The sequence below is a fragment of the Maylandia zebra genome, linkage group LG10 (genome assembly GCF_041146795.1).
Source record: "Maylandia zebra isolate NMK-2024a linkage group LG10, Mzebra_GT3a, whole genome shotgun sequence".
Classification (NCBI taxonomy): domain Eukaryota; kingdom Metazoa; phylum Chordata; class Actinopteri; order Cichliformes; family Cichlidae; genus Maylandia; species Maylandia zebra.
This window is the reverse complement of record NC_135176.1, coordinates 23,446,571-23,474,356: the sequence shown is the minus strand read 5'-3', so window position 1 is coordinate 23,474,356 and position 27,786 is coordinate 23,446,571. Positions and strand designations below refer to the sequence as shown.

Here is a 27,786-nt window from a genome sequence, read left to right as displayed (position 1 = left end):
AGGTTTGCACACACAGTAGCTGGTATTTTGGCCCATTCCTCCATGCAGATCTTCTCGAGAGCAGTGATGTTTTGGGGCTGTCGCCGAGCAACACGGACTTTCAACTCCCGCCACAGATTTTCTATGGGGTTGAGGTCTGGAGACTGGCTAGGCCACTCCAGGACTTTCAAATGCTTCTTACGGAGCCACTCCTTTGTTGCCCGGGCGGTGTGTTTTGGATCATTGTCATGTTGGAAGACCCAGCCTCTTTTCATCTTCAAAGTTCTCACTGATGGAAGGAGGTTTTGGCTCAAAATCTCACGATACATGGCCCCATTCATTCTGTCCTTAACACGGATCAGTCGTCCTGTCCCCTTGGCAGAAAAACAGCCCCATAGCATGATGTTTCCACCCCCATGCTTCACAGTAGGTATGGTGTTCTTGGGATGCAACTCAGTATTCTTCTTCCTCCAAACACGACGAGTTGAGTTTATACCAAAAAGTTCTACTTTGGTTTCATCTGACCACATGACATTCTCCCAATCCTCTGCTGTATCATCCATGTGCTCTCTGGCAAACTTCAGACGGGCCTGGACATGCACTGGCTTCAGCAGCGGAACACGTCTGGCACTGCGGGATTTGATTCCCTGCCGTTGTAGTGTGTTACTGATGGTGACCTTTGTTACTTTGGTCCCAGCTCTCTGCAGGTCATTCACCAGGTCCCCCCGTGTGGTTCTGGGATCTTTGCTCACCGTTCTCATGATCATTTTGACCCCACGGGATGAGATCTTGCGTGGAGCCCCAGATCGAGGGAGATTATCAGTGGTCTTGTATGTCTTCCATTTTCTAATGATTGCTCCCACAGTTGATTTTTTCACACCAAGCTGCTTGCCTATTGTAGATTCACTCTTCCCAGTCTGGTGCAGGTCTACAATACTTTTCCTGGTGTCCTTCGAAAGCTCTTTGGTCTTGGCCATGGCGGGGTTTGGAGTCTGACTGTTTGAGGCTGTGGACAGGTGTCTTTTATACAGATGATGAGTTCAAACAGGTGCCATTCATACAGGTAACGAGTGGGGGACAGAAAAGCTTCTTACAGAAGACGTTACAGGTCTGTGAGAGCCAGAGATTTTCCTTGTTTGAGGTGACCAAATACTTATTTTCCACCCTAATTTCCGAATAAATTATTTACAAATCCTACCATGTGGATTCATGGATTTTTTTTTTCACATTCTGTCTCTGACAGTTGAAGTGTACCTCTGGTGCAAATTACTGACCTCTGTCATCATTTTAAGTGGGGGAACTTGCACAATCGGTGGCTGACTAAATACTTTTTTGCCCCACTGTATGTGTGGATATATAGTCTCAGTTTTTATTTCTTTGTTGAAACATATTTTAATCTGTCCTTGTGTGGTCCCTGTTGCCTTGTGCATCACTTCATAAACCATTATTAAAGGAGTGCTTTGAGTTGCATCTTGCCTGCTTCTGATGCTGAATTTCGTCCTCTGAAGAGGTTCATGTACACATGCCTGAATTTAACATCAAGCCACAGATTTTCCATCTATTAGTTGTAAAAAAACAACTTTTATGTACTTTCTATTTGCATAATAAAGACTATAATAAATGGCTGATGTACCCACCCTGACATCACTCATGGGTTTGTGGATTATCCTGTCTTTTTGGTTTTTAGAACATACATATTTTAAAGTAATTTAACTATATTTTGCAATAAAAAATGTTTGTCATATATGCTTAAAAAGTCCTGGTGAGTTTATTTTTTTGTTTGTTTTTTGTCTTTCCACACACAAAAGGACCAGAGCATTTTTTGCCACATACAGCAAAGACAATTTGTCACATTTTATTATTCTTTTATTAGTTTGTTGGAGCCTCATTATCCAGGATCACTGAGGGAAAAAGAGTATAAAAGTGCTTTAAGTGCAGTTTAAGTAATGGGAAGATTTTAGCTTGTATATGGTAATGTTCAACAGCACCAGGCAAATCTTCCTTTATTACGCCCAGTGAACATGTTTGAGAAATATGAACGGCTTCTCAATGACACAGCCAGTGAGCTCGCCGAGAACTTTTATGTTGAAGTTAATCTTGTGAAAGCAAAGCTTTCGATGCCGGGTCCCTTATCGTTACTGCGCCTCAAAGAAAACAAGAGTCCCTGCTGCAGAAACAACCAGAATCTGATGCCAATACATGCTGTGCATTCATGTAAGATGATTTTGATCCACCGTGCTAAAAGAGAAAAAAAACATATATTTATATTAACATACATTTTACTGCACTAAACGTGAACAGTTCAATATGAAAACTATTTAAGGTTTGGGATTATTAGATATACTTTCAAGCTCAGATAAAGCAGAGGATACTTCAGAAAGAATAAGGCCAGTCATCTGTGAGGACACATACGATGGGTCAGTGTAGGAGAGGAGAATTTGCTTTAAAGCTGAGGTATGTTTTGATAACCTTGATTTTATTTTTATTTTTTCTGTGGGATGGCTCAAGAATCAATTTACTGTCTTCAAAGAAATGGTCAAGCAGGAGAGGAAAAAAGATGGATTTTGTGTGTTTCTCAAGAGCAGGGCAAAGTCTGAAGATGCTTAACTGGTTTTTTGCACACTGTGACCTGTCTTAGTCATTTCTGTGATTCATATACAGCGTTTCCATCTGCTGCATGCTCCATGAAAACAACACTAATGCCAGATGATGCTTCAGCTGTCTGACATGGTTTCCTATAGATTATATTCACATAGTGATCGGCCAGCTGTGGATGTGAGAAAGTGAGCATGGTTTGAGCTTCTCTTTCATGCCTCTCTGTCACTGTATCCCCAATTAATTAAGGTGCAAATGTTTAAACCTTCTGATTGGTCCACAATAAGACTCGGCCATCTTTTGTAACCCCCTCACACCTAAAGCTATTGGGAAAATGAAATAAGCGAAGCTGCTCGAGTGGGAAAACTGTACGTTCATTCATTTACTTGACATGAGGCATTTGAAAGGGATAAAAGCCAAACTTATCCGCCACTATTTGAACAAATAGCAAAACTTGAACATTTAAAGGTAAAGAGGAAAAGAGAACAAACACCTTCAACCGTGTTATGAGTGTTGAAGTTGCATAGTTTGTCCAGCAGAGGGCACTTTGCAATTTCCCTGTTGGTGACACGTGTTTTGAACACCACAAAAACAACAATAAGCTGATTGGAGCAGATACAGTGTCAATAAGTAATCCACAACTTTTTGTGACTATAAAATGTTTTTAAACTGCAATGGCATGTTGACTTATCTATAACAAAATAATTATACATAGCAAACTTTAGAGAAACCTACTTGTTTCATCTATATTGGCCTATATGTCGAATTTTCAAATCAACAAATATCGGTATTGGCCTAAAAAAAAATTTTTTTTTCTAAACTTGTTCCATGTTTCGCTTTTACAACACTTGTGAGGAACAAAGGGAGAGATGACTGTCAGTAGAGGTGAACCCAAACTCTAACCAGTAGATGTAACAGCTACTGTCATGGCCTCTTACAGGCAATGCAGGTCACTTCCAGCTGAAACTACTTGTGAATCTGTGTGAATAACAACTCCTGTGTGTAATAAATTCAGGAATGCACCTTTAATCCCGTGCATCAGACTGGGAGGGTCTCCTACAGTGGAGTTAAAATGAAGTGCAGGATCAAAGACCTGGCTGCAGCTCAGAGGCACCGGAGGAGGTTAGACCTTCAGTCTCCTCTCTTCTCCTCTCCTCTCCCATTTTTGCTGGAGTTGCAGAAGTGTCTTCTTTATGTGTGTGTGTGTGTGTATATATATATATATATATATATATATATATATATATATATATATATATATATATATATAGTCACTACTTTCTCTCTCTCTCCTTTTTAACGCCGTTGTGATCGCTTGTCTTTAATCTGCTTTGAGATGCCTTCATGCCTCCTGTCTCTCTCCCTCGTTCCCGCACTTTCTCTCTTGACGTAAAGTTCAAAGGAGGGGCCTCCCACTAAGTACCCCCCGTCACCTCTCTCATCCATTTCTCTGTGGCTTTTCCCCAGTTTCCTCAGTGGGGGGCATTTAGATTTTCCTTCTCAGCCTCTCTTTCTCTCCCTTCATCTCTCTCTCTCGCTCTCGATTATGTCTCTCATTCTCTATTATCTCTCTGCTGCTTCTGCTTCTTTTACCTGTCGCTTTCCCATCTTAGGCTTAAACTATCCAAAGTCTTCAGTCACCCATTTAAAAAATTTGTTTTATTAAAAATTGGCAGTTGCCCAAAACACAGCTTAATGCATCTGCTTTCATCTTATTCTTTAAGCAGATTTTTAAATAGGGAATTTTACAACTTTAGAGTAGCTGTATTTTACTTACTCAATGAGCTGTAACTGTAAATCAGACAGCTCACACACACATGCATGCCTGCATGTGAAGCCAGCTGGTTGGTTGAAAGGTAGGTCAACCTTTAGTCTCTTCCAATTTCCTCTTTAATTACGCATTTTAAATGTCAGTGCAGCTGATCACAGGTCCCTGAGGTATCCGCTCTGGAGACAGCTTTTGAAAGTCTCACTCTTTTGGTGTCACAAATGGCAACCTAGTGTGCACAGAGGAGCCAAATGGAAAGAAAATGATGCATTTCCAAATGCAGCTGGCTTAAAGGGCAAGTATGCTACAACAGAGGTGCCTGCCAAATGGTCAGACTGTAGAAACATCTTTTTAAACACTTCAAGGTTTCTTTTCTCCTGCCTCATCCAAAAACCTTTTGGTGCAAACTAATCGCACAGTGACAAGAATGATTGCACTCTTGTTCATTCTTTACCTTCAAAAAAAGTCTGCTTCTCTTCCTGTCCTTTGCTTCTTTCTTCATCTATTTCTGCATCAGACGCCTCTGTCTGACCACAGAGATACACACACCGACAAATCAAGTCCTATCATCTCCCCCTTCCTTCAGTGTTTCCCCTCTAGTCTCTCTCCATTTCCCTTCACCCTTCACTACTCTCCACTTGCATCCTCTAAAAGATCCATTCGAATCTGAGTTCATGCATGTGTGTTTCCGTGCACGAACATGGCAAAGTGTGAGCAACTCATGCAGAGGAAGCATCTACTTGAGAGGGAAAAGTGGCTAGAAGGCACTTTCTGATAATGAAGCGAGCTAAATGGATGCGATGAGAAGGAGAAGGTCAAGAGTTTGGATGGGATGGTTAAACAGATCCACAATATGTTTACAGTGCTGGGAAAAAATATTTGGCCTCTTCCTATTTGTCACACGTAAATGTTTCAAACAAATTTTAAAATTACACAAAAATAATCCGTAAATACAGCTTTAAATTACATTTATTAAAGAAAAAAAACATACTCAACCCTTCCTGGTCTTGTGGGTTGTGCAATTGACCGCAAACAGACCATCACACTGCAACCATAATGTTTAACTGTCGGTATGATGTCTCTTTCTTATTGATAAATCATGAACTTTGACCTTAACTGAGGCAACAGAGTCCTGCAGTTCTAGGTTGTTGTTATTGTTGTTCTCTCTCCCCAACTGGTCGCGGCAGATGGCCGCCCCTCCGTGACCCTGGTTCTGCTGGAGGTATCTTCCTGTTAAAAATGAGTCTTTCCTCCCCACTGTCGCCAAAGCGCTTACTCATAGGGGCTCATATGATTGTCGGGTATTTCTCTGTATGTATTATTGTAGGGTGTGGCTTGCAATATAAATCTCCTTGAGGCGACTGTTGTTGTGATTTGGTGCCGTATAAATAAAATTGAACTGAGTTGACTTGAAGTTGTTCTGTGTCCTTTTGTGGCCTCCTGGATGAGCAGTTAATGCACTCTTGGAGTAATTTTGGTAGACCGGCCACTTCTGGGAAGATTCACCTCTATTCCAAGTTTTCATTATTTGATGATAATGTCTCTCACTGTGGTTCACAAAGCCTTGGAAATATCTTTGTAAACCATTCCAGACTGATTGATATCAATTTCTTTAGATTGTGGCATGATGTGTTGCCTACTTCACTTTGTCATACAGGTTTTATTTGAGCCATTTCTTGATTCTGGCAGTAATCGGGGGTTAATCACGGCTGCCAGAATGACACCATTTTTCCAGACTAATCCTGTGCCAACCTTGCTTAAAAAAGGACAATGGAAGATATGAACTACAGCTCACCTTCTTTTCCAGAGTAATGATGTTTGCATGTGTGGAGGATGACAGGAAGAGGCACGATTTTAAATATGACCTTGTAAATTTAGAACATGGAGAAAGAGAAAGTAAGCAGCAAAGTTTATTTATGCATTTACGTAGATGGATCACTCTGCTGGTTAAGGAGATGATGATGATGATGATGATGATGATGACGAGGCACTTATGTGCAGCGGCACAGTTGGGGAGTACAGATTCCACTCCCTGAAGACTTCTCTCACTGCCAAACAAACTCACACATGCACAAACACACAGACCTAATCAAATACATAGAATGACACGAATCTATTCAAACACACACTCTGCACACTCACAATTACGTTAATGCAAATGTCCTCACACACACACGTACAGCTGCGTATTGAAAACAATTAAATCTCAGTATATATGAGTGTCGGGAGTCTTTAGGAAGCGGTATTCAGCAGTATCAGAACAAAAAGCAATAGCTATCCCCTGTGTAATGCAGACTGTGTGTTGATAATGTTCACCTTAACAGGATAGCCACCTTTCACAAATTTTACCCATTGGTCTGAAGTTGTGCTATTGTGAAGGGAGCCTTTCCTGTAATGCAGCACTGCTCCCTCATGGCTCTCAGTGGAACAGCAGCAGAGAAAAGGATCATGGCCATCGGAGTCGGCCCTGTTGTTTGAACTCTTTTAAATATTAATGTTTTTCCTGCTTTTATCTTCAGAAATATAAAACAGGGAAGGCTGTATAATGCTTGTAGATGAAGAATACATAATAGTTACAGCTGCGCTGTAATATCAGATGAAACTTGCATATTGAAATAAAATATTTAAAAGCTCCTTCTGAGGTGTTAAAGAGGCTGCAGCTGTGCGAGGGATTTAGAAAATCTTGTGTTTCAAGAAAAAAGGGGAGGATTTTTTGGAGGATCAGTCGGACCATATGCCACATTGTTATATTCTGAATAGCTCTTTTATTTGTTGATTTGAGAAGTTTAAAAAGTGGGGCATAACAGCGCCAAGTCTGAGGTGAGCATCAAGAGTGAACATTTCACCTCAGGAGGTTTCGAGTAAACCACACCAGCGCCTGAATGTCATGAAAGAGGTAAATCGGATAATAAAAAAGGGTTAGGGGGGCTTGAAGGATTACTTGTGACCTTTTAAACACTGGGTTACAGTCTGCGGGCTTGTCAGGTCATTTATCTGTGCTGCACTGCTGACATCGCTGAGGACAGTGAGATGCAAGGACACTGACCTTAACCCTTTTTACAAGCTGCACAATGCCTTGAGGACCGATGACAAATGGCCAAAGCGACCCTGGAGAGCGCCACCTCAAAACGTGACGCAGAGCTCCTTGAATGGTCCGGCAGTGTAGACTTTTCCCCTTCTCTTTTGAATTTTGTGAAACTGTAACTGTCAGATATTTATTTTCGTGTCTTCATTATGAAACATGAGGCTTTATTGCACGAAGTTCGTTAACACACCAGTGAGTGTAGCGACTGTGTTGACATTCACAGGTCGAGGTCTCACGAGCGATCAACGGGAGAAGCTGCTAATTGAGCAGAATCTCACCTTTGCGGTAGAAGCGGAATCAAACAAAGAAAGGTAGCAGATGAAATACATATATCTGAAAATAAAATCGAGCATGATTCTGGCGAAAGCACAAGATTTATGAGGAATGAATTTATATGCTTGATGTCTGAGCAGGTGAAGAACAAGAAGGTGAAATATGGCGACGACCCTGCTGCATGTTGCCTCCTTTCAGACAGAAAATTGCTGATTATTCACTGACCTTTGATTAAATTTTACTGTAGCCCATCAAACCTCTGCAACAGTGGACCAACACATGCTAACAAGGTCCTTCACATAACAATAATATGTGACGTTCTGAGCCTGTGAGAGGAGCTTTATAAGCTCTGGTGGTGGTGTAGGCGATTCCACCAAACTCCCTGTCACGGTAAAACCTTTCTGCAGTGACTGATTAACAATTAAGTGTCTAAGATTTCAAGCATGATGTCACCGCCAGTAGCATGCTTGAGCTGTTGAAGGTCAAGGCCTCCATCCTCATGACTTCGACGTGATAACTGAAAGCCAGTTTGCACACATTAACCTGTGAAATGTAGTGAGCGACTAAATCCTCGACACTGGTTCAAAAGATTAATTATACACTATATAGACAAAAGGATTCGACATACCTCTTTTTGTTTAAAAATCAAGCACCTAGCTATCCAAAAAGCTCATTGAATTCCAGCAAAATTTATTTTTTCCTGGTAAGTACTGGTAACAAACTAAGAATATATTAAAATGATATAATGGTAAATTTATTTGATTGGTTGATTAGCCATTATCATTTCCCCTGGGAAAAATATATCTTGGACAAATAAGGGGAACATCAGATATATGATAACACATACTCATCACAAAATCAACAGTTTCACCTATTACCATTCAGTAATTTAATTGATAACTGTAATAAATCAACATAAAATGTTTACCTATTTAACTTTTTCCCGAGGGCATCGACTCCTACTCTGCTACTGGTTCCGTACATAGATCTGCATTGCAAACTGTTCATGATAAACTACTTTTTGCCTCTTTCGAGACAGAGGTCCTGAAAGAGGGACAGGAAGTCCCTCCTTTAAGGCCTCAAAGTTAGTGGAGAGAAGGTTATTTGAAGATATTTAAAAAAAAAAAAAAGTTGGACATATGAACAGTTTATTTAAGCAATCATGCAGAAAAAACAAGACATGAAAGGTTGATGACTCACGAGGAAATCCAACTTATTTTTCATTTATGTATGTGAGAGAAAATGCGCGTGCACACACACACACACACACATATAGACATGCTCAAGGGCAGTGCTGAGACTGTACAGGTGACAGAATATTTTCCAAACTGTTTTGCTTCACAAATTTTCATTTAGACAGGAATATGCTAAAAGCCACCCCCATGTGTGCGCACAACCCTCAGGTGGTAAAGTTTCAGTTTTCCCACCTCCTGCTTTTGGCTTCCTCTGCCGACAAAGTCACAACTTCAAAGTCAAAACAGAGGAGAGGTGTGACACACACACACACACACACACACACCAGAGCACGTGCATGCAGGCCACACTTATTTCAAGACCCAGTATTCCCCGTTTTTTCCACATTTATTTCCCTGCCTCTTTCGCCCTTTTGTGATGTATAATTGAAGCTGTGTGTAATTTTACCAGCTCATTTCTAGCTGAATCCCTCTTGAAGCTGAACTTTCACTTTTCTTGTAGTTGTGGAATATTCTCTCTGAAGTGGCGAGTTGAGCTCTTTGAACATGCTGGTCAACACACTTTTCCTCCCGCCAGGCTAACCCCGTCTCCATTACGCATCATTCTAACTTTATCACAGAAGCAAAAGTTTACCCAGCATCACTTGAATTTGTCCTTTTTGGTCATAAAAGTGAACCTATTTATCCTTTCTTTCTACTGAAAGAAATCACAACTTTTCACTTGTTTTTTTCATCTTACACCCTATTTCAATGGATTAACTTTATTTTTCATCTCAAAATTCTGGCCAGAATACCCTCTAATGACAAAGTGAAAAAAGATTGCTTGAAACTCTTGTAAATTGATTAAAAATTAAAAAACAAAACTATATAACATGAACACCAGTGTTCACAGCCTTGACACTCAAATTGAGCTCAGGTGCATCCTGTTTCCACTGATCAGATGGTTCTACAACCTGATTGGAGTCCACCTTTGGTAAATTCAGTTGATGGGACATGATTTTTGTTTAGAGATGCTCTTCCTCTATAATGGTTTGTAACAAGTGGTTATTTTAATTAATGTTGCCTTCCTGCAGTCTGACCTCTGTCATCAAACTATTCTCACTCAGAAAATTGCTGCTCACAGGATACTTTGTTTCTCTGACTATTCTCTGTAAACACTAGAGACGTTTATACAAGAAAATCCCAGAAGATCAGCAGATTCTGCCCGTAAGGCACTAAGAACCAAGCCGTTTTCAAAGTCACGCAAATCAACTTATCTCTATGTTGATGCTCTGTTTGAACTTGAGCACATAACTTGACCATCTCTACAAGCCTAAATGTGTCGAGGTGCTGCTGTGGGATTGGCTGATTAGACGTTTGCTTTAACAAGCAGCAGACATGGCCAGCGAGTGTAGATGCTGATCGTATTAAACGTAACTGAAAGGAAGCGAGGCACCACCTCGTAGTGCTTTTCAGCTACTGTGCTTTACAAGTTAATTATCTTCTGAGCTGAATTCTCAAAGACGCAGACCACTACAGTATCAAAATAAATCAATAAAAACCAGCACGCACCTCTGTGTGACACTAAACCTTTAATGAGTAATAAAAGGAACTTGCTCTCTGCCCTGCTCACATCTGATGGAGTGCTTAACGCAGCAGAAGGCCGAGAAGCAGCAAGGACATCTGAGCAGCACTAGGAGAGGTCGGGTCAAGTACAAAAGAAGGTGGAACCTACACCAAAAATATTACCGTAGCTGCATTTGGCTTGATCCTGTTAAATCTTTCCAGAGTGAAATACCTGAACAACTGTTGAGTGGGCTCTTAGGAGATGTAGTGCAGTTTGGAAGACCTTAAGGGTGTGATGTCTATTGTAACTTTTCAGTGCCAAAAAGAAAATGCACAATTCTTTCTTAACATTTTATTCATTGTCCAAATTCATATTCTTCCTTTTTTAAACATTCTCTTAAACAAAAATAGAACAACTATTTACACTTGTAAAAAATACATAAAAAGCGTACAAGCAAAATCAAGTTGTCTTTCTAAAAGACATAAGTTACAACAGCTATTAAGTGTGAGACAAAAGCAAACTTTAAGCCACAGACCGAGTTAATACCTCTTTGTACAGATTGTGCAGCTCACTCACCACATTTAAGCTTATTGTTGTGCATTTCTGCTGTAATGCCAAAAGACGTCGACATAAAACACATTCACATCTCTCTTATTGCATTCCACAGCAGGAGACGAGGTGGGGGCGGGGCTAAAATGATGAGGGGTATTTCCAGGTGAAGGAGGTGGCATGTGCCTTCCTCCAGTTTTATGCAATTAGGAGCACTGAGATGCTTTTTTATTGAAATCTAGCCATTTGTATCATTTTGGAAAACTATTGGCAGTAATACAAGCTGCTGTTGTGATTTTAAAAAAAAATAAAAATCAATGGTGAACAATAATACTGATTTGTGGTTAAGAATCTCAGGGATCTTGTGCAAAAAAAAAAAAAAAAAAGGTGAAAAAAGAGAGCAGTCAGTTTCTGACAGTCTGTTTCAAAGTTTCAAAGAAAAAGGAACCCGGGTGAGGGTCACAGTAGGTGCTCTTGAGCAGTGGAGGGAAATCCATTAGAGGAGCCGAGTGAGTAAAGTGAGGAGAGAGGGTTAGAAGTTTAAAGTCCTGCTGAGCTGACGGGGCTGAGAGACCCTACACCACACAAGGCGTCACAGCAGAGCTTGTTCAGTTCAATTCAAACAGAGAGGAATATTATAACAAAAAAACCCTCATTTCAATCATCGTGTCTGAGAGGGAAAGAACTCGCCTCGTGTCGTGAAACTGGCAGCGAGAGACTCACAAGGGGGCCACCTTTCTGCAGGCAGAAGCAATCAAAGCAAAACCGCAAACTAAGAAGGGCTTTTGTTGAGTTTGTCCTTATGTGCAGCATCCCAGACTGAATGGAAATGGGATTTAAAAAAAAATGTTGATCCCAGCCTCACAAATATATAATTCCACAACACACACACACACACACACACACACAGACAGCCATATCCCAAAACACAGCAGCAATTAAACTGAAAGAGCAGAAATGGCACTTCAAAAAACAAAACAAAACAAAAAAAAAAACAGAGGGGAGAAAATAAAAATTCCTTAAAAGACTCCTGCCCGGCTGAAAAAGAAGAAAAAACAGGGCAATCACCACCTTGTGTTATTTCTCATAACAAAATATTCAAAAATAGCCTTTATACACGACTCTTCTGTCATCATAACATTAATTTATGGCAAAGAAACAACAAAAAATATATATGTATACTTTCGTATGTATATGCCGTGTGTGTGTGTGTGTGTGTGTTTATGTATATTAGCATCAATCATTTCAAGTCTTTGTGTGGCAAAACAAAAGAAGCGTCACAGAGCGTACGACAAACAGCAGAAGGAGAAAAGCATCTAATTCCAGTTACACCCCTGCCGAACTGCGGAGGAAAAAAATCAAAGCACAAATGGAAAAAAACCAAAACATTTTTCGTTTGCATGTACAAATTTGCTTCTTGTTTTCAATACAAATAGACAATTTTCAAGCACATCCTCTTTAAATAGTCTACAAAACACACTATGGACACAGAATGAAGGTGCGAGCTACGCCTTAAAATATTCGCCGACTTGTTTGCGACACTCGCGCTTTTAAATAGGAAGAAAACAAAAGAACAAAAAAACAAAAACAAAGATGAGAGACAAGAGGTACACTGTGAGCACATAATCCAAATTTATGCTGCATCTGCATATTCCTGCTGCATTATTAACACATTTACAAGGTCGGCCGAACCTGGAGTGTTTGCACTAACACTCAGCTTGTAATTCAATAGACAACTAGTCTAATAAACACTGTAAACAAAATGTGTAAGCACTGGTGTAAACACTGTCTTTATGCACACCAGCGTGATTTTGGTGTGTGTGCATATATATATATATATATATATATATATGCATGCAAATCGTGTGGCCACACAGTGCTAATTTATCATTTTATTATAGCTGCTGCAATTAAATAACAACACATTTTTATTATTCTACGGTAAGCAGCAAGTCATTTGTTCTTCAGCTCATTAGAATCAAGTTATGATACAGTTTTTATAGAACATCCAGGAGGCAGCATGCCGCTAAAGTACCTCGCGACAGACTAAACAAGCAGTAAGAGAAGCGGCTGGCGGTGGGGAGTGCAACACGCAGCCACGGGGAACTGCCTGAGATCTGCAGTTTGTCTTTTTTCCCCTGTAAAGCTCAGCAAACTACAATAAGCGCTAAACATGAACAGACGTGCCTTCCGTTGTTCCGCGGGTTTGATTTCTCATTTGTCACCACCTAAGGAGGGAGCGTGGGAAAGAAAAAGGCAACGGGCTCCTGAGGGGCTTTTCTGACCTCTGATGCAGTCGAAGTTTAAGTACTGCAACTGTTCTGTGTATTTTTATTTGGGGTTTTTTGTGCATTTGCTTTGTTCATGTGGAATCTGGTGTCACATGCGTAAATTAATATCATCAGTGCCAAAGCTTGTCTCTTTGTTTCACATTCATCTCCATTGGAGCGGACGACAATCTTGCAAACGTCAAAATAAAATGAGCAGAGCCACAAAAAAAGAGAAAACACCCCCGTGAGTTCATGTTTGTCCACGACGCTGCTGACTACTTTCCGTCCCTTTTTGTCCTCACCATCCTCGCATAAAAGCTCAGAGATGCAACTTAAAGAAGAAAAATGAACACTTTTACAAAAAAAATAATCTAAACCACTGTACAAGATTTTAATTTAAAGAAAAAAATCAACAACAACACAAAAAGTGAACTTGAAGCGCAAAATGGAGGTACACGGTCCGTCTCTGAGGAGGCTGACTTCGTCGCACGACACGTCTCTATTGTCACTCTTTCCTTCTTTTATTTTGTTGGGTTTTTTTAAGTCCATCTACGGCGGCGTGATCCCATCACAGCGCCTTTCTGCTTTGTACAGAGTTTTTAAAAAGTATCCAAAGTCTCTGTTTTCTTCTTTTGATTTCTGAAACGAGTTTAAAAAGAGGTGCTTGTGAGTCCCGGGAGTTGGACAGGGGTCACCTGAGTGACTGGCCAGGTTCACGAGTGGTCTGCGGTGACGTCACAAGGGGCCTTGGGAGGGGCTTGGACGATGTGCTCTGACAGTTGACGGCAACCAGCTGACTGGCTTAGTCCAAAGCCGGATCAACACGACTTGGTCCGTCGGTTTGTGCCGTTACACCGCTGAGACTTGCTCATCTGGAAAAGAGAAGATAAATATATATACCTCATGTTCACATTGTAGCCTAAAATCTCTCTATCACATGATGTCTTTGCAATTCTTTTCTACAGAAAAGAATCAATTCTGATTAGTTTCCTACCATCCTCACTGTCAGCCAGATCCTGTGGCGGGTGGCAGATGCTTGGCGGTCTGGAGTGGCCCGGCGTGGACCCGGCTGTCCGTGCGTCTTGGTGTTGAAGGTGAAGGTTACCCGCCAGCCTGCGTGCCTCAGCCAGACTGCCGGCAGCTCCGGGGCTCTGCAGGAGTTTGCTCCTCTGCAACGCCACGCTGTAGTCCGGAGGTTTGAGGTGAGGAGGCCTGGGGACGTGCCCTCCTGGCCCACCTATTACTCCGTCTGCGAGGCCGAGGTCCCCCAGGGCCAGGCCCTGGTAGCCTGGAGGGGTGGGAGGGGGAGCTCGGTAACGCTCATCCTTGGCAGGGGAGGTGACACAATACACTGGATGCAGGTGGAGATCAAAAAGAAAATGGGTGGGGATGGACCGAAGAAAAGAGGGGGGGGACGAGGGATGAGGAGTGAGAGGAGGAGGCGAAAAGGTCGCCGGGGAGAGGGGGGGAGGGTGTGCAGAGGGTAAAAACAAAAGAAAAAATAATAATGGGAAAATTAAATCAATGCGATGTCACCAACACAACAGGCAGCTACACATGCACCACAGTGTGTCAAAAATGAAAAGGAAAACACAACAGATGAGATGGATGGCTGCAGAATACAGACAGAACTGGAACTGCAACTGAGAACTGACTTCAGCACTGATTAGTTTGTCGGTTATTCCCAGATCAATCGATTAATCGCTTGGTTCTTATAACAGTGAAAATGCCCATCGTGATGATCTGATATTTATTGTGAGCCAAGAAAAGAAATAGCAAATTCTCACATTTGAGGTGATGCAGGCGACAGTGGCCGACTAGAACGATTAATCGATTGTAACAGTTGCTGTCAATTAAAATCCACACCAACGACTCAAAATCTGTCCTAAAAATTGCTTAAAAAAGACGTTTTGCTATCCTTATGATAGTAAATGGCTATCGTGTTAGCACAGCAGGAGATCCAAAAAGAGGAATTGACTCTGGAGAGGATAGAAAGCTAACAGTGATAAGAATGAGCTCGGACTCATTCTTATCAAAGTGCAGCAAATTCAAGCTGTTTACTGGAGCTTAAATCAAAATATGGTTTGGCACCAAGACAGATTTGGGGGAAAAAAAAATCAAAGTCTATAACCTCACAAGCAAATCTAGGATGGCAGAGCGTATTTTCTTCTTTTTCTCAACTTTTTCTCCTGACCACTGCTACTCTGTGCTGTGTTTACAGGGAATCAAACTCGCAAGCTGTTCCCTCACCTATCAGGCCCTTCTCTGTGCTTGATGTCACCGTTTTGTAGGCAGGGTCTGTGCTTTGCCCTCCTTCCTCTTTGGCTGGTGAGGAGGGGTGCTCCGAGGTGTTTCGCCGCTTTATCGTCCCGTAATTCCCCTCGTAGGTGTCCGAGAGCGAGCCGGACGACGCCCAGCTCTGCCGGCACTGATTGGACAGGTCTGAACTCGAGTCTCTGGAGTGCTGCCTGGCACCGCCGTCGCTCGCCCACACGGGCCCGGCAGCCTCGGCCTCCGCTATCGGCCGGGTCATCTGCGTGTGCTTGAAGTGGGACAGAGCAAGCGGGTGGCCGTGGATGCCGTGGTCCCAGGGCCGGCAGGAGGAGGTGGGGAGGCTCTGGAAGGAGTCGTGGGAGTTGGAGGAGCAGGACGTCCAGCTGCCGCGCCCGCTGTCGGCCACCGAGTCCAGAGAGGTGTGGTCGTGGGTCAGCTCCTCTGTCGAGATGGAAGAAGTGAAGGTGGAGGCTCGCGTCGGGTATCCCCGAGCTGACGAGGAACCGCTGTAGATGAACGAGAGTAATACACAGATGAAAATCAGCACAAATACCAGCTCTGATTGATGTTTCGTGCCCCTGTGAATAACAGTACCTATCCACCTCCTATTACCAGTTCAAATACTCTTATTTTACATAATAAAATACATTTATATAAATGTGTAACTTGGCATACTTGTCATTTCAAACCGCATTTGCAGAACGCCTGCGTGGCAATCACGACTACAGTGTAGAAAAACCGGCCTGTGTAAAAATAGTCAATAAAATATAGTCTGTTGCGCAGGACTGTTGAGTGGTGGTAAAGGTGGAGGTAAGTCATACCGAAATGAAGCGACAAGAAAGCGAGAGGGAAGAAGGGAGGGGCGACAGGAGAGGACAAAGGAGGTTCATCAACCATAAAACACCGCTGAAGGGCACCTCGGTCAGAAGATCACCAGCACGAAAGACAAATGGACAAAGGATGAAGTTCAAGGTTACACAGATCACAAACCGCACTCTTTGTTTTTATAATGATGTCGGTAAAATCAGCTTTGATTCTGCACACGTAAAAATCACAAAGAATATGACAACGTTTCCCTGCAGCCTGGCTCAAAGCGAAACATAAACTTTTCCTCTTCACCTACTTTGTTTGTTTTCATTCACTGACACTGTTTTACTGGACAAAACAAGCCACTCAATGAAACCGAGCCATATTTCATAAAACAGGTGCGTGTTATACGACGAGGCTGCCGAGGTAATATATTACCAGAGCGGGGACACGGGTTATTGAGTCTCCTCTTTATGAGACACAATGGCCTGATCATGGAGGAATAATAAACAAACAGCAGACAATAAAAAAAAAGCCGTGTTGTTAACTCGGCCAGATTAAAAAGCCGCCCGCGTAGAAACCGATACGCTGTTAATAGAGAAGAGGAGGAGAGAGGAGGTCAGTAAATGTGGGATGCTAATAAAAACCCGCTGTGTTTTAGAGCTTCCTGTTTAATGAGGGAAGGACGTTATTGGAATCCAGCTTGCTGAAAAGGTGGCAGCAGACAGCGTGTGTCTGTGCGTGTGTGTCGAACGGCGAGGTTTCTGACACGTGCCTTATAAAAATATTTGCTTGCATTTTGGTCGCCTGGTGCAAAATGTTCCTGTTCAAAAAGCTGGCTCCAAAAGCGAGTCAGCTTGGGCGTAGACTCCCATGTTAACTCTTTCCTCATAAAGATGACATTTAGCGACCGCCCCTGTACCTTCAATGGTGAGTTTTGACGCCTCTGCATAGCTCAATCAATATGGTTTGACAACCATTTCTGGGTTTTCCAAGAGTAGCTGAAGAGGCAGAGACCACTCTCACTAACGTCTGATTCAAGCCCGGTCATTTTGTTCATTTAATAAGTCCTGAAATGTGACAGAAACCTCTCAGTTCAGAACTTAAGAGCTTCAGGTGTTGCTCCTTGTAGGCTTTCAAGGGGTAAAGAGTACAAGTTCTCAGCACTGAACAGGAATAAACATACTCACAGCCTCATCTCTATAGCTACTGTTCTCACTAATGTCGAGCGCATGCTTTTTAAATTATATTTAACCCATTTAAATGTTATTAAGGCCATAAGTTTTATCTATTGCACATTGGCTGTTTGAGTACCAGGTGGTGTGTGCAAGACTCCTCAGCTTCACATCAGCTAATTGGAGTCACTGAACTGGACCTCTTAACCATGTTCGCGGTGTTGATGCTTTTTAAGGTAATTATCTGGCAAATGAGATGGCGTGCTGAGTGGTTATTTGTACTAACAGCTTTGGTGAGTTACTTTGTGTCTGTGCAAAACACCCAAACAATCTACAGATGCATCCAGCTAATGAAGCTGGCCAGAATTAGGTCTTGTGCCCAGATACTACAACCGAGACAGCAATAGCCATAATGCTAACTCCAAGGCTTCAAAATGTGAACAACGTGCAAGTCACACAGGCGTCGAGACCCGTCTGTAATTCCAGGCAACACACAGTTTGATAGGAAAAATATGTTTTCAACACTGTTTGGTGAGTGGTTATAAATACCTGCAAACTACTTGCGTTGAGTTGTGGTTTGGGAATCACCTCACGCAAGTTTCACTACTGCTCAGCAAGTAGTTGGCGGGTGTTTGCAGACAAGTTGCCATCTTGTCTAGCAACCTGCTAGCCACCAAAGCAGTGACAAGGAAGTTTTTTGGTGCACCGTATAGCTCCTTGCAACCAATTTGACCTATCCATTACCAGCAGCCTCCAGCAACTACTTGGAGAATATACATGTTTCCCTAGCAACCAGAGATTGCCAGGGGGGTTGCTCACGGGTCTCTAGGCCTGTGTTACTTAGGCCTTATCAAACATCCAGTCAGTATACGATAGGAATCATAATCAGTCCTTGTATTATGCAAAGTGCAAAACAACAAAACTATCTTGTCAGTCTATCCTATCAAAATAAAAGCACTTCTTAAATGTAATCTAAAGAATTAATCAGACAGATTAGACAAACTAAACTGAAGCCAAATTACCTTGTGCTGGGCTGGCTGTAATCAGCATTTACGTGGGAATGCATTCCTGCTGCGCTCTCAGGAACCGCGGTAGCTATTGCAGGAGACGTTGTAGTAGCAATAGTGGCAGTAGTAGTCATACAGGTCCTGTTGCTGCTATTACATCGGTCATCAGGCCCAGGAGCAGGCACAGAGTCGACCGAACAGATACTGGAGCGGGAGGAGATCTCGCTGTGACTCGAGTCCGACAGGTTGTCAGCTTTACCGGGCGGTAGGAGGGCATAACCTGGACAGAGGAGCGTTTCAGATATTTACATTTTGGAGGTTAAGCTAAATTTTTATTAAAACTGAACAGAGACTTTTAAACAAAAGCTGAGTGCAGTGGTACAAATGCAGATCATTTTACTGGGTTGCAATGACGATTACTGCAGCCAAAGTACGGCAGTGTTAATGTGCACTGTACACAAATGATGCTCTCTTTAGTGAGTGACTGCATCCTGAGGAAGACAAAGAGACGACTGTGAAGAGACGACTTTAAATTTCGGTGACGCCGAAATCACAAACACTATCAGAAAGCGTGAGGCTGTTGTTTGTGTTATTTGTAGACTGAGACTATGAATTGTGTAGAAATGACTGTGAAACACACACTTGTGGGAGGGGGTGGGTTCATAGTTTAAACTTTATATCACAAAAAACAAATAAACTGACTGTCGGGAAACTAAATGAACATTACAATTAAAATGCTGCACGCCACAGAAGAAATCCATATACCAAAAACAGAGCCTACAACTTGTCAACCAAAAACGAAGAATAAATTTAATCATTTTAAAATTCAAATTCGGGAAGGAAGAATGTTTCACAGCGACAAACATGACTGTCGGCTGCTCGGTGACATCCAAACAGCTTTAACACAATAATTCATAGCTTTAACCCATGAATAAAAAATGTCGGGAGAGTTGCGAGAACACACTGAAATGCTTTTTCCATCTGCTGTTACAGCCTCAGATGTACTCTTTCCTATCTGTGTCGCATCGTCTTCTTCAAGTATTCACAGCGAAAACTCTCAGGCGTCACATCTCTGTGACTCACGGTGGATCTGAAGCTCTCAAGCAACACTTGTACTTTAAAAAGAAAATGCTTTTTTTTAATATGATGGACTCTTAATAAATGCAAATCATCAACAACAACAAAAGTCTCTCTCAAATACCACTGTGTCCCTTCTCTTTACTGTTTTTGCTATAACTGTCTCAACGTGATGTCTGTTAGAGGGTCTTTCTCCTGGAGTCTCTGTCCCTGCACAGCCAGAGGAAGGGGTTAGGGCTGACTGATCTCCTGGCTCTCTGCTCTGTCTGCCCTCGTGTCTCATCCTGAGGTGAGGAGGACATACGCTCTGCTGTTTCCTCCCTACTGTTCAGGTGTGGGCTGACTGCTGCTGGCCTCTCCCTGGACTGACTCCTTTTCCTCAGTATCCTGAATGGTGACATTAGCCTCCTCCTTATGGGGGACTCTGGGGGTGTGTGTCTCATTAAAGGAGACTGGGAAAATGGAGTTGGAAAACTGTATGGAGAGTCACTTTGGACCGCAGGATGATCTCCATCAGTCCTTTTCCTTTTTGGGGCTGGACTCCCTCCTCTTACCCTCAGTGACGTTAGCCCTGCATCTGCCTGTGCACCCTGGCTGCTCTGCTGCCTGGATCTCCCTTTCCTTTGCTCTGATGAGTGGAACAAGCCTCTCTGAACTGCCTCTGTCTCTTCCAGCATCTTCTCCTCTTTTTCTCTCTCCCTCCAACTCTCTTGGCTACTCTGCTTGGTCATCAATAGGATCCTCTTTTGGAGGAGAGTCCCACCTATGCCGTAGCTGCGCAGACTGACGGTGGCCTTTGAGCTAGCTTCGCTGGTCAGCGACGATGAAGATCCCGACAAGTTCATCTGGCTGGAGTTCTGGGACTTTGCCACACCTCCCACTATTTAAAAAAAGGCAACGATAGAAGAGATGAAACCCAGAAAACACAAATTAAAAATTTATTATTCATGCATGTTAAGTCTAATCAAACCACACTAATATCTTAAATCAGTAAGATTATCTGAAGTGGATAAAAAGCAAACAGGGTAAAAAAAAAAGGAAGCAAGAAACGGTTTTGGTTGCAAACCTTTGCGCGGGGAGCCCTGAGGTGACACCGTGGGGCTCGAGTGAAGAGAGGAGATGGTGGAAACTGTGTCGTCACATGTTCTCTTTGTGCTCCACTCCTCTGACGAGTTCACTGGTGGTTTCTTAACCACCTGAGGTGAGTTGGAATCTGAAGAAGAGAGAAAATAAAAGGTCACGAAAGTCGCCAAACCAGGGATTTGGTTACACTTCATATAATACAGAACACAGAAATGTGACATTTCTTTCTGTCTTTGCTTTAAATAAATAAGACGACAACCCGACTGTTTTCTCAGAAACAAGTTTGAAATCATTTTGAATTTTGTGCACGACTGCAACTTTACAATAACCATAAAACTAGTCACTTATTAATCTTTGAAACACAAAAGTCTATTGAAAAGTAAAGTTCCTACATGATGATAAAAAGTTACATTACATGGCCTAATGAGAAATAAAACAGGCATGTACTCACTAAGTGAGGCTATGTCCTTGGCAGTGCTCTTCTTTCGTAGAGGGTTCAGTGGGACCTGGACCTGTAGGACTTGTGACACCCTGTTTTGTGTTTTTCCGGAGGGCAGAGTTGACCGCAGCGAGACTGGAGACATATCTGACTTAGTGGATCGCCTCTCATTCAAATTCTTAGACACTAAAATCACAAGAAAGTGACAAAAAATAATGTCATAAACAGGCAAAACTGCATCCAACATGAAGCCAGTGTAATAAAGCAATAATGATGTTTAGATCGACATCTGATGTGGGCTTTTTATTTGAACCTTTAGTTACCTATACCAAGAAAAGTACCAAAATCGATGATACTAACCAATAATCCTGCTATTTTTGACAACATTACCAAAATCCACTAGATGGCAGTGCAGGACATCTATTTTTATTTATTTATTTTTTATATTATTGAACAGGACAGTGGTGGAGAGTAAACAGTAAAGTAGGGAGAAAGCGAGAGGCAGGGAGATACAGGAAACTGTCCAGGGCGAAACCTGCTGCCTTTCAGCGTGTAGGTCGCCGGCTTGACCAATGAGCTGAAAAGGCCATAAAAGGCTGAAAGTGCCATTCGCTTGAATAAACTCAAATCCCATCAAACAAGTCTGTCTTAAACTTCACCGAGCCTCATAAAACATGTATTAATCTTCTCCACACTAGTCACATCTCCCTGTATGGCTTTTCCTTGTTGAGCCAGCTATGTGGGTCCACAGTGGATAGCTGTGGGCAAACTGTGGGGGTGTGTGTACAGAGCAAAGCCACAGTTATCTAGTGCAGGGATGCGAGGTTGACCCACAGGCGGGGCCAGCGAGAGTTTCCTGTGGGTAAGAGCTATTGGTTGCCCACAGAGTTCCCTTTTGGGACCCCAAAGCACAAAACTGCTGTGGGCCCCGCGTGGGTACACTCACTTGGGCCTCCATGGGAAAAGTGTACGTTTGCCCTGCCCACGCAGCCCCTGTGAATCTGCATGGGCATGCTTGCTGGGATAATAGCACGCTAAATACTTTTTCTAATTAAATCAAAAAACCCAAATAGCGAATCCCTCTTAGTTTCTGATTTACTTACAAGTGTTGTAAGACGGCTCGCACTGCAGGGACATGATCTGGTGTTTCTCCTCATCCGTCTCCACTGTGAGGTTAGAGAGGTACTGCTTCACCTTTCTGGCCATCTGAGCGTCTTCGTACAGCTTCTTAGCATTGAGGAGCGAGCTTCGGCGTACTCTCTTCTTGTGCGCTCCGCCTTGCACGTCTAGCATATTGGAATTGGTGCTGCCCTGACTCAAAGACCTAAAAGATGATAGCAGAGAGGCAGGAAGAGGAAGGAAGAAAAGGTAGAGTAATAATAAAGACAGTGAGAGGAAGAAGAGATGGAAGAAGTGTGTTAAATTGAACAGAAGTAACAGAAAAGGTGGAGGAGGACGGAGCCGCAAAGAACAGAAAGAAGGAAAGGAAGATAAATGTGTAAGAGAAGAAAAAGGGCATGGAGGAAAAAAATGCAACACAGTCAATTTAATCACCAATAAAACACGAAGGTCTTCCGTCTTATCAAATACAGCTTTTACTACAAAATCTGTACATCTGCCTCCGTTTTGGAGCATAGCATTTTAAAAAAAGGACCATGCAACTGGGAGGGAGGCAGCACTCCCTGGTGTGCCATGCTATCACAGTACAGAACAGCAGAACATTTTGTCAGATGGAGGCAAAAAGGGTTAAGAAACAAACAACGCACAATATTCGATACTGGGAATATTATGCCATGATGCAGATATGAACAAACGCCAAACCTGAGTCAAATAGTATCACTAAAATACACATTGGTGCGTTTAACGTTGCCTTTTTTTGCAGCGAGGTGGAGTTCGTTCTACAGGATTGTGAGCTGAGGTAGGTGATAAACTGATCCACCCTTAAGTGCTATTTTGTTGCGTTTCCAATCGTACTACAAGAGCAACATCAGCAGATGGAGTTTGTAGTTGCTATGGAAGCGTAGCAGTTTTTTCCAGTTCATTTCAGCCGTTGTGCATTGTTATGGAAATGTTACTGAACAAACTTCACCTGCTGATGAAGACAATCAGATATAAATGAATACTGCAGGACAGGAACTTAATGGAACAATGAGGTCTAATTACTCTCCTGCTGTTTCCAGGCAAGAAGCTTTGCATTATAACTATCTACTTATATTCCACTTAAACTTGAATCTGCAGTTGAATAGCAGCAATTCATCATTTAGCCAATTTTCACTGGTAGCTGCGAATGTGTTAAGAAACGCTCTGCACCATTTCAAGCTACTATATGACTCAACATACACTCTCGTCAGTAGGGTAGACAATTAATGGGTCAATAAGGGACTTTAGTGTGGTTCGTGTGATGCAAACAGAAGGGTTAATCATGAACAAGCACAGGCAGACACATGAACGCTCATATAAAGCATGGCGAGACATGCAGAGTTTATGATGACAGGGATGCAGGGAGGATTCAAACTTTTGCCGGGCCAGACCGAAACAGGATGAATCTGGTACGCAGGACAAACTTACCCTAAACTCTTCCACCTCTTCTTCCTGCAAGCAAGAGGCGTGAAGATTGAAGCGTGACTCAAAGACAAGTTCAGGGGTCAGGGGAGAGGAGGAGACAAGACTATGTAGAGGTCATGCCGCAAAACACAAACAAACAAACAGGAAATGACCGGAGATGGGAGGACACCAAACAGTGGACATCTCCCCATGTCAACCTGAAGAGTGTGTGTTATGACTTCGTATATGATGCATTTGGCACATTGTGTTGTGTTTTGTTTTTTTTAAATATGTGACTTGTGTATAGAACTGAAGTTTGCTCTATATTTTGGGTTTGCAGTATGAAGGGAGTGTCTGCAGGGGGCAGTCATGCACCGTAGCAGTGACAGACTGTGATTAAACACACACACACACACACACAAACCGAGTGATAATAACTACACAATGCGGCTGGCATCAATTCTACCTTCATTTCCATTCAGTCCATTCATTGTGTGCTTACATTCCAGCAGAGGAATGCAATGCAAACACAGAGAGCCATGAACTGAACAGGAAGTGAACGGGAATTGATTGAACCAGACCTTCAGTGCGAGCCTGATCCTGTTGGGTGAAGGATCAAGGTTGGCTGGTGGAAGTATGGTGGTGCGGTTCCCTTTTTGCCAACATTGTAGCCTTCGGTGGGAAAGTCTTTTTACACGCTTCTGCTTCAGTTTTGAAGAAATATGAGGGAAGTTGTGGATTCACAATAACAAGCAGTTTAGCTTGTTATTGTGCACTAGGATGCTTTTTTGCAAATACAAAATTCAATCATATGCTCCCCCGATGAGGACGTTGTCTAAGTAAGAAATTCTACAATATAATGTATAATGCCATATGCAAATACATATAAATCTGCACAAACAGCCTTGTCATTTCATCACTTGTCATTTTGCTCCTAAAACCGGTTTAAATGGTTAATCATGCTGCAGTGTCAAACCAACCGACCTTTGCCTAAACATGAGGGCAGGGTCCATGTTGGCTGAGGTCATCCGCACCACATGTCTGATCTCCTTCGCGATCATCCTCAGCTTCTCAAAGTTCACAAGGCCATCAACACTTGAGTCATTGCCTGAGACGACAAACAGAAGTAGAAAGTGAGAAGTCGCCCGTCAGCAGTGTGGTGGAAGGAAATGATTGACATTATGGACATTTGTAGAAACTGATATGCAACACTTTTTCCATATCACATTTTAAAAGTAAAACCTGAAATTCCCTCTATATATATTTTTTGCTATCATTAGCCACACTGCTTAATTTGAGGACACAATGAGGGCAACTTTTCATTTTACACAAACACTTTTAAGAAGGAGCCTTTGAGTAGAAGTCGGGCCAGCTTTTAGGTGAAAAAAAAAAAACGAAAGAAGAGGAAGCCTATAGCAGAAGTAAACCTCGTCAGTGAGTGTGACATGACCTTTGGCACAACACAGAGGAAGCTGGGAGATTAAATTAAACTTCAAGAAACGGAAACAGTCTTGTAGCGTATTTAAGAAACACAAGAGGGAGGATGCAAGTAGATCATCTGAGAAGGCACACAAAGTCTTCTACCTTCATGTAAGAAGGTGAGGTCCTTCTTGACCACTGGGAACAGCGGGATGATGGGCGGCTGCATGCTCTGGCTGCTCAGCACGTTTCGGTACTTGGCCATGTTCCTGGATGGGTCGAAGAGATCTTGCAGGTCCCCAAAGAGCTTCTCGTACTTACTGGGCAATTTTTCCCAGGAACTCCGCAGTCGAGCCACCGGTGCCAGGTTCAGTCCGCTGCGCGAGAGAGGAAAGAGGTGCAAAGAGGGCGGGGGGAAGAGAGGGATCAAGGCAGAGATAAATAGGTTACGGCAGACAGAAGAGGGTGGGGGAGAGGTAAAAACGAGGAATAGATGAAACAAGGGTAGAGAAGAAAAGGAAAGGAGGTTAGGTTTAATGTGAATGTTTCATGCTGTACAGTTCCTACTCTTTGAGCTAACTAACTTCAGTGAGTGGGGTCATCTTTTCCCACAGCTGAAAACCCCATGAGGTGATGTCAGCTCTGAACAGACAGCTAATAACAATGAATGACACAGCATTTCTTTTCTTCTCTCCTCTTACATTGATTTCTTCATGCAGCGGGCACAGTTTTCTTTGTCATACTAGATCATGTGACTCAAACACTACACTACTGGACAGATGGCTTGGCTTTATCCATATTTCACAATCCTGCATGTCTAACACCTTCCCCTTTTTTGCTATTTGCACAGGGCAGCAGCCGCCACCACCGCGCCCCTGTCAGCAGGCAGGTTGTACATCCGTATGTGTGCAGACGCCCTGCTGTGAGCAGGAATGTAAAGGGGCGAGAAGGTCAGGCACTTGGGCTTTAAAGCGCCTTTTACAGCGGCAAACAGAGCGTCTCCATACGGCTGAGCTCTTTTAACACGAGTCCAGATCAGGGAGTGGACACGGGTGCTGCTCGTCACACTGAGCAGGCAGCGTACTGCTGTATAAGAAGGGTGCTAACATTTATTCTTAGCACAGGAACACAGAGCAAAAAAACGTATTTAGTTCAAGTCATCAAATTTATGTGGCATCTACATCAGTACTGAGCTCAGTGCAACTTCTTCCTGCACTTATATTTAAATTTATGCCACATTAACAATGCAGGCAGTTCCTCTTATTATTTATCACGTTGTTTACTGTTTCGCACTGCAGTGTGCTTGTTTGAAAGTTTCAAAGCTAAAAAAGGACTTGGACTATAAAACCAACATGGAGTGAGAATTTGGAGTGGTCAGGTGTTATTTCACCTGCTGGTTCGGACACAGTGTGACAGTGAAGACACCGTGATGCCCACTTTTTTTGCCTCCTTTCTTATCTTAGTAAAGGAAGCTATTTTCCGCTGCTCCCTTAATTGCAAGGAGTTGCCACATCATGTATCTCTGCATGTGTGATTTGGCAGATTTTTAAAAATAAATGCTTGATGTAACTCCCCAAAATGACTTGTCTTCTCTTGGGATTGAACAGGGGACGAGTAAAACCAGATTAAAATGAGCAGGAGCATTTTGGGAAATCTTGAAACAATGAATTGGTCTTAGAGTTGAAAATGCTTAAGCATCAAATGGTGTCATCTGCATGAAAATGAAACTCAGAAATTCGGAAAAAAATAGGGAGAAATCCAAAATGTTCCAGGAAACAAACGCTGCAGAATGTTAAACGGGCACATTTTTCAGCCATATGACACCAGATCCTCTGGGGCTGGGAGGAAATTAAATCTACAATAGTAAATGCTCTGGGGTGGCCACTGTGATTTTCTGATCATGGGGAAACAGACAGTCCTGTGCATCTTTAAGAGGGTAAACACATTATGTGGGACTGCATTTTCTTTGAATAAATGTCATTATTTTCATGGACCTTAGGCTTGTGTTTTAACCTGAAAGTTCTTATTAGATCTTAGTTAAAAACATTAAGGATAAATCCCACACAAACAAGCTTCTGTGCAGAAGCTAAGATGCTTAAACATGAAAATACTGCCGGATTTTAATTTACGTGCGTCCTTAAACTAAAATACACTGACGCTATGTTTAATACTCCATAAAAGCTCAGCTACAGCCAAACCACAAAGGCCACAGGGACTCAATCATTGTAGCAGACAATAAGCATAACTACTGCTGTGAGACTTGTTTTAAATGCTGTGCAGTTTCTGTGCGCTCTGGGAGAATCAGGGCTGATTACAGGAAGGAACAGAAGGGGAAGAGGGGAGGGGGTTGGACTGGTTCTCCTGACGATGTGGTGAATGGAGACCCACCATCAAAGCTCATCTGTCAGCAGAGATGGAGTAAATGCAGAATGAAGGACACAAACAGTCGAGGGGAGGTGCTACACTGAGCCAACCTGATAATAGCGAACATGGAGTTGAAGTTCTTGCACTCTCTGCAGTGAAGGGCGATCTTGATGAAGTGTTTGATGGTTTTCATCCTTTTCAGAGTGTTGGGCTCCTTCAAGATCTCTGTGGCCACCCAGAAGGTCTCCTGGTTTATCACCTCCTCAAATTGTTTCAGATTGCCACTTCCCACAGAGGAGTCTAGTTTAAACAAGTCATCCACGTACCTGAAACACGTGA

General features: G+C 42.6%; 1 protein-coding gene across 6 annotated transcripts in view; it reads right to left on the bottom strand.

Moving 5' to 3' along the window:
- Positions 1-10,775: 10,775 nt before the first annotated feature.
- The window catches only part of rapgef6 (Rap guanine nucleotide exchange factor (GEF) 6), a 139,100-nt gene continuing 122,089 nt past the window's right edge, over positions 10,776-27,786 (bottom strand). For 5 of the 6 annotated variants that reach the window (XM_012922040.4, XM_076889354.1, XM_004561749.5 and 2 more), the window contains 12 exons: positions 27,558-27,773; positions 25,249-25,460; positions 24,649-24,772; positions 23,689-23,712; positions 22,224-22,444; positions 21,133-21,306; positions 20,665-20,811; positions 20,362-20,478; positions 18,537-18,801; positions 15,509-16,038; positions 14,253-14,609; positions 10,776-14,130 (listed from right to left, as the gene is read on the bottom strand). In XM_012922040.4, the coding sequence (XP_012777494.1) occupies positions 14,108-14,130; positions 14,253-14,609; positions 15,509-16,038; positions 18,537-18,801; positions 20,362-20,478; positions 20,665-20,811; positions 21,133-21,306; positions 22,224-22,444; positions 23,689-23,712; positions 24,649-24,772; positions 25,249-25,460; positions 27,558-27,773 (2,410 nt within the window). In that variant the 3' untranslated portion in view covers positions 10,776-14,107. The remainder of the gene's footprint in view (positions 14,131-14,252; positions 14,610-15,508; positions 16,039-18,536; positions 18,802-20,361; positions 20,479-20,664; positions 20,812-21,132; positions 21,307-22,223; positions 22,445-23,688; positions 23,713-24,648; positions 24,773-25,248; positions 25,461-27,557; positions 27,774-27,786) is intronic. The other variant, XM_012922039.4, reaches the window with a different exon arrangement.